The sequence below is a fragment of the Miscanthus floridulus genome, chromosome 13 (assembly GCF_019320115.1).
Source record: "Miscanthus floridulus cultivar M001 chromosome 13, ASM1932011v1, whole genome shotgun sequence".
NCBI classification, from domain to species: Eukaryota; Viridiplantae; Streptophyta; class Magnoliopsida; order Poales; family Poaceae; genus Miscanthus; species Miscanthus floridulus.
The window spans coordinates 81,762,783-81,769,800 of NC_089592.1; the positions used below are offsets into that span (position 1 = coordinate 81,762,783).

Genomic DNA, 7,018 nt, shown 5'->3' on the forward strand with positions numbered 1-7,018 from the left:
GCCCGGTGCCCGCGACGCGCGATCGCTCTCGCAGTCGTCTCGCTCCGCCCTGCCCGCCGCCCCCCACCACCCGCCCCCCCGTACGTCCGTCCCCGGCGTGGGGTGGGGCCGGCGGCACCACCACCCACCGCGCTCGATTTGCTCCTCCCCGTCCCGCCCTCGCGCCCGGTCGCTAATTACGCGCACCTGCCATCCGTCCGTCCGTCCACGCACACGGCGCACGCCACCCGCCCCCCTGTTGCCGCGCCAGGACGCTACCCACGCGGGAGGTCCTCTTCCCCGCCCCGCCTTGCGCTGCCGCTGCCGCTGCTTTCGATTCCCCGCGGCCTCTCCCTCTCTCCCTCTCACACGCCTTCCTTCCAGCGCCGCAACCACGCCATCAGGGCGGGCAGCCCATTCCTCTTCCTCCTCTCCACTTCACCCCTAACCTCCGCGCTCGATTCCCGCACTACTCAGCTGGGCAGGGAAGGGATATTTTCTGCTCTGGCCCTATTTCTGGAGGGCTGCAGAGGCCGCGAGGTGACGTGACGCAGGCGACCTGGCGCGAAGACTTGCGTGAGAGGTAACTGGAATCTTTCTCCGCAACTGCTCAGCTGCTCGTCTCACCCGGCGCCTCTCTCGTATCTCCTACTGCGCCGCTGATCGGTTTGACCTCATCTGCAGATCCGTCTAGAGGTGGATCGGTGGCTGCGGCTGAGTTGGGAGAACCGGAGACCTTGAGGAGCGATGCAGAGGGAGGTGGGGCCGCAGGTGGCCCCTCCGCTCTTCCTCCACCAGATCCAGCCGATGCCTCCCCACGCCGCCGCCGCGAAGAAGCGCGGCCACCCGTGGCCCGCCGGCGGCGCCGCCGTGGCGCCCGCGGAGGCCGCCGCCGGGAACTGGAACCCCAGGCTGTGGGACTGGGACAGCCGCGCGCTCACCGCCAGGCCGTCCTCCGATGCGCTCCGCCTCGCCGGTGGCCAGCCCCAGCCGGCAGCCAAGGCGGCTGAGGCGCACCGTCCGGGGGCCGGGGGTAGCGGCGCGCTGAACCTCCAGCTCGGGCTGCGGGAGGACGCCGCGACCCCGATGGACGCCAGCCCGACGGCTCCCGCGGCGTCGTCGTCGCCGTCCCCGCCTCCTGCTTCGGCCGCGGCGGGGCAGGAGCCGGTTGTTAGGCCGAGCAAGCGCGTGCGGTCCGGATCGCCGGGGAGCGCGGGGGGAGGATCGGCGGGCGGTGGGGCTGCCAACGGTGGCGCGAGTTACCCGATGTGCCAGGTGGATGACTGCCGAGCGGATCTGACCAGCGCCAAGGATTACCACCGGAGGCACAAGGTCTGCGAGACCCACAGCAAGACCACCAAGGCGGTCGTCGCCAACCAGGCGCAGCGCTTCTGCCAGCAGTGTAGTAGGTAAATGACAGTAACTGCAGGAAACTGAGATTTGTTGTTGTGATGCTACTGCTAGGTGTCTATTTTTTTTGTGATTTGATCGGTTGATATGGGGTGTGTGCTTGCTGGGCCAGAGAGATGTTTCTTTATCATGGATTCATGGTGCGGTCACGGCCGGTGTTGGTGTAGGCTGTGGGAGTTTTAGTTACTAATAAGTTGGTTCTTCTGGTCAATCGTTTAGATTTCACCCGCTCGCGGAGTTTGATGAGGGTAAGAGGAGCTGCCGGCGTAGGCTTGCTGGCCACAACCGGCGGAGAAGAAAAACCCAGCCAACAGATGTTGCTTCGCAGTTGCTGCTACCTGGAAACCAAGAAAATGCAGCAAATAGGACACAGGATATTGTCAATCTAATTACAGTGATTGCACGCTTGCAAGGTACTAGCTAACACTCCGTACTCAATATATTATTTGAGGACTTTGTGATTTTAACGAGTATTGCGCAATTTGTTCTGTAATGACAGGTTCTAACGTTGGTAAAGTGCCTAGCATCCCTCCCATACCAGATAAACAGAATCTGGTTGAAATTATAAGCAAAATAAATTCATTGAACAACACGACCCCTGCAGCAAAGTCTCCTCCATCAGAAGTTGTTGATTTGAATGCTTCACAAGAGCAACAAGAGCAACGGCAGGATTCTGTGGAGAAGACGACCAACGTAATCGACATGCAAACTGTGCCATCAACCATGGACTTGCTAGGAGTTTTTTCAACTGGCCTTGCAACTTCAACACCTGAGACAAATACATCTCAGTCCCAAGGGAGCAGTGACAGCAGTGGTAATAACAAGAGCAAGAGCCATTCAACAGAGCCAGCAACTGTTGTGAATTCACATGATAAACCAACCCGTGATTTTCCTGCTGCTGGTTTCATGAGAAGCAACAGCACACACGAAAGCCGACCTCATATATACAAGCAGACAGAACAAGAGACTAGACCATACTTGTCACTGCAGCTGTTTGGCAGCACTGAGGAGGATATTCGACCTAAGATGGACTCAGTGAATAAGTACTTATCTTCTGAGAGTAGTAATCCTCTGGATGAGAGATCTCCTTCATCCTCTCCGCCTATAACCCGCAAGTTTTTCCCCATACATTCGGTTGATGAAGAGGTTCGGCACCCTCATATTACAGATTATGGGGAAGATGCTACAATGGGTGAAGTTTGCACAAGTCAGGCATGGTGTGCACCACCACTTGATCTCTTCAAGGATTCAGAGCGTCCCATCGAGAATGGATCGCCACCAAATCCTGGTTACCAGTCCTGCTATGCCTCAACATCTTGTTCAGACCATTCACCTTCAACCTCGAACTCAGATGGACAGGTAGTTTCTACGCGAAGCTTGCAATTACATTTTTTCACAACCTTTCCAAGACCTTTTACCATATTAATCATGTACCTGTATTATCTTGATTTGCCATTTTACAGGACCGGACCGGTAGGATTATTTTCAAGCTGTTTGGCAAGGAACCTAGTACAGTACCTGGGAACCTTCGTGACGATGTATGATCATTTGCTTATTTTATCAAGACACATCGCAGCCTGTTTTGCCCTGTTTTTTATGACTGTAATTTAAATTGTTCTCCTTTCTTATCTTGTGCAGATAGTAAATTGGCTCAAACACAGCCCTACTGAAATGGAGGGATACATTCGCCCTGGTTGCCTTGTACTCTCCATGTACCTATCAATGCCGGCTATTGCATGGGATGAGGTAAGTCTGATACCCAATTGGACATTATGAGATTATTACTCAACTACAATCGCTATATCTCATGTTGAAATTTCTGTGATGTAAATGCAGCTTGAAGAAAATCTCCTCCAGAGAGTAAACTCATTGGTTCAAAGTTCTGATTTGGATTTCTGGAGAAAAGGAAGGTTTTTAGTTCGAACCGACTCCCAGTTGGTATCGTATAAAGCGGGTATGTGCAAATTAGTCAATTGCGCGCACCATATATATTTTTTTGTGCACCAGCTCATTGGAGAGCTTTCTTTGATGCCTGCTATTAAATATAGTAGATATATGTTGATTCATTTTGGTTGATGTCAAGGTTACTCTCTTATTTCAGGAATGACCCGTTTATCGAAATCGTGGAGAACATGGAATACCCCTGAATTGACCTTTGTGTCACCAATTGCTGTTGTTGGTGGGCGAAAGACCTCCCTCATTCTTAAAGGCCGCAATCTATCTATTCCTGGCACACAGTAAGTATTGAGTTGTAAGTATTGTTGGAATGACAATAATATCACCATCTTAATGATTTCTTGTGAACTTTGGACAATGCAGGATCCATTGTACGAGTATAGGGAAGTACATATCCAAGGAAGTTCTGTGCTCAGCATATCCAGGCACCATATATGATGATTCAGGTGTCGAGACCTTTGACTTGCCTGGACAACCAGATCTTAATCTTGGACGCTGCTTTATTGAGGTTTGTAGAATTACAAAGGCTATACTTTTATGAAAACTAGTTGTTTGTGTTGGTAAGATGATCAACACTGTCACTTTTGATGTTTGCAGGTGGAGAACAGGTTCAGGGGTAACAGCTTCCCTGTCATTGTTGCAAGTTCAAGTGTTTGCCTGGAGTTGAGAAATCTAGAAGTTGAGCTCGAGGATTCACAGGTTCTTGATGTTTCTTCGGATGGTCAGATTCATGACTCTCGGCAGTCAAAGACAAGGAATCAAGTTCTGCACTTCCTAAATGAACTTGGCTGGCTCTTTCAGAGGGCTTCTGCATGTACATTGTCCTCCAGATCTGATGTGTCTGATTTGGATTTGATTCAGTTTTCAACTGCACGGTTCAAATATGTTTTACTGTTCTCTAATGAGCGTGACTGGTGCTCTCTAACTAAAACACTTCTGGAAATTCTTGCCAAGAGAAGCTTGGTCAACGAGGAACTATCAAAGGAAACTATGGAGATGCTGGCTGAGATTCATCTTCTGAACAGAGCAGTAAAAAGAAAGAGTAGGAGCATGGTGCATTTGCTTGTACAGTTTGTTGTAATTTGCCCTGATAATTCCAAGGTTTACCCCTTCCTTCCAAACTTGCCTGGCCCTGGTGGTTTAACTCCGTTGCATCTTGCTGCATCCATTGAAAATGCAGAGGATATAGTCGATGCCTTGACAGACGATCCTCAACAGGTATGCTCGGTAAAATTTGATTTCTGTTTAGCTTTAAGTTATTTCACATCAACACTCCTAATTTTGCATAAATCACTGCAGATCGGTTTGACCTGTTGGCAATCAGTACTAGACGATGATGGCCAATCTCCTGAAACATATGCCAAGTTAAGGAATCAGAATTCTTATAATGAGCTTGTAGCACAAAAGCTGGTGGACATGAAAAACAACCAGGTTTCTATAACGGTTAATGGCGATGACATTCATATGGATCAATTAGGGAATGTTGATGACCATAAAAAATCTGGGGTCCAGGCGTTGCAAATAAGATCTTGCTCCCAGTGTGCCATTTTGGAGTCTGGTGTGCTAAGGCAGCCTGTGCGGTCAAGGGGATTGCTTGCTCGACCTTATATTCATTCAATGCTTGCTATAGCAGCAGTCTGCGTCTGTGTCTGTGTATTCATGCGAGCTTTGCTGCGGATTAATTCTGGTAAATCCTTCAAGTGGGAGAGGCTGGACTATGGTACAATATAATATAATGGTGGGGACACCTGAGCCTTGGTATTATTAAGTTAACACGCAGTTGGTGTGGAGCTATTTTGGAGCCTTGGAGGGTATGGAGATTGTTTTAAGCTTCCTCGAAACTCTTCCATCCATGGTTGAGTGGTACAATATAAGTGTTAATAGGTGAGGTGCTGGAGATGTTGGATGCACTACAGGGAAGTTAAAGGAAAAAAATTGGCAAAACCTGGTGCCAAAGGTGGAGCTTGAGCAGAGTTGGCACATCTCATGGAAAGGGATGTAGCAACTGTGCTCCCACAAGATGAGATGTAATCCACAAGATGGATGTAATCACAGTTCGGTGATAACGAGTAAGTAACCTTGATTTCCTTTTTTGCTGGTGTAAGCGCGAGTCTTTTGGTTCAAATGTATCACAAGATGGTGTTTAATTTATCTTGCTCACTGTTTCACATTTTTTATTTTTTGTGTATTAAATACAGTACTCTAGCATGAATGTATCCTATATCGACTTTAGATAGTAGCAGGGGTAAATGAAAAGAGGCTTGCATATGCCTGTATCGATCATTTTGACTTGTAGCTACATAGAAATGAGGCAGATCTGAAGTGTACTGGGATCTTTTTGTTTATTGGACATCCACCTTAAGTTCCCATTCTGAAGAAGCTTAGTTACACGTTTCTACTATATTCTTTTCTTATACCTGCCGGATGCTATCGTTATCTTGTTCATTCACACTTCCTTCTGAATCAAGTTGTGTCTGAATTCTCGCTCAAAATTGTCAAGTATGTCTTGTTTGGAGTCTGAAATTCGTTTTCTTCAAAGAACTTTGTATCAGGGCCGCTATACTATCTGTAAACTTTTTCCTTTATTTTTTTTGTTCAAGTGGCTATTGTTATGCGAAAACAGTGTCGCAACGAACTTTCTGGTGGCATTCGGGGTGGCCCTGTCACGTAAAAAACCGACGGGGCACAGCGTTGGCGGCATCGTGCGCTGTCCCTGTTGAAGGTGGAGGTGGTGGCCGGCCGGTCGGGGCGGCGTGACGCGAATGCGATGCCTTCCTTGGCGCCTTTTCGGACGCCGCCTCGTGTGGATCTCCCCGGGGACACGGCGGCGAGATTCTGGCGAGTGGCAGGCCGGCGGGGGCAGGGGGCTCCATCTCCCGCACCCACCACAGCGCGCAGGCACCTATCCATCCATCCATGCGTGATACGCACAGCTCGGAGGCTGCCACTAGCAGCACTAGCCGGCCGGCCGGCGGGAACAGCAGGCAGAGAGCACTCGCGACTCGCGCGGTGCATGCACGCGCGCACGGCCTGAATCGCACGGCCGATTGCTCTCTCGTCCCCTGCCTTTCCTTCCCCACATGGCTGTCGGATTGGACGCGCGCTGGCCACGTTCATGAATGATGCCGATGCCGTGCCGGTGCGGTGCCAACCCCGCCGCTACAGTGACGGATGGGGTCGCCATGGCACGGCCCGTGCGCCTTCGCTCGCTTTGCGTAGCACTGGCAAAGCCGCAGCCTGCCGTCTCGTCTGGTGCCCAGTGGGACGTAGCCAGCGGTGGGGCTAGGGGGGCTTCAGCCCCCCCTACCCATCCTGAGCACGTGGAGTTTTTCTAAGTCCTCCCTTAAAATTTTATGCATACATGTATTAGGTAGGAGGGACTAAGGTTAAGAGAAGATAAAAAAACCTCTATTCTTTTGTTCAGCCCCTCCTAAATTTTTTTCTGGCTTCGTCACTACTGCCCACGGCTGGTGCCTGAGGCGCTGACGCTGATCCGTCACGGCACGCCTCGCGAGGGATCGGGACGGACATGGTCACATGGACCACGGCGACATCGCGTTGCGTTGCGTGCGGGCAGACGGGCACGGTGAGGACATCACGAGGAGGTTAACGTGCTGCTTTTGGGCGCGAAAGCGGCCGTCTCCCCGGACCTGGGCCACACGCCCACACCGAG

At 50.9% G+C, this 7,018-nt stretch overlaps 1 protein-coding gene across 1 annotated transcript; it reads left to right on the forward strand.

Moving 5' to 3' along the window:
• The first annotated feature begins 221 nt into the window (after window positions 1-221).
• Window positions 222-5,724, forward strand: LOC136502250 (squamosa promoter-binding-like protein 15). The gene is made up of 11 exons (XM_066497710.1): window positions 222-562; window positions 664-1,388; window positions 1,609-1,802; window positions 1,889-2,748; window positions 2,853-2,927; window positions 3,028-3,135; window positions 3,226-3,343; window positions 3,491-3,626; window positions 3,709-3,853; window positions 3,943-4,563; window positions 4,645-5,724. The coding sequence occupies exons 2-11, from the start codon at window positions 727-729 to the stop codon at window positions 5,074-5,076; spliced, it is 3,351 nt and encodes a 1,116-aa protein (XP_066353807.1). The 5' UTR covers window positions 222-562; window positions 664-726; the 3' UTR covers window positions 5,077-5,724.
• The last annotated feature ends 1,294 nt before the right edge of the window (window positions 5,725-7,018 follow it).

Bases quoted from the DNA above. Each gene is read 5' to 3' on its own strand.
- LOC136502250 (XM_066497710.1), top strand. From the start codon at position 727: ATGCAGAGGGAGGTGGGGCCGCAGGTGGCCCCTCCGCTCTTCCTCCAC. The intron at 3,136-3,225 runs GTAAGTCTGATA...ATGTAAATGCAG, and splicing joins CGGCTATTGCATGGGATGAG to CTTGAAGAAAATCTCCTCCA. The intron at 4,564-4,644 runs GTATGCTCGGTA...AAATCACTGCAG, and splicing joins TGACAGACGATCCTCAACAG to ATCGGTTTGACCTGTTGGCA.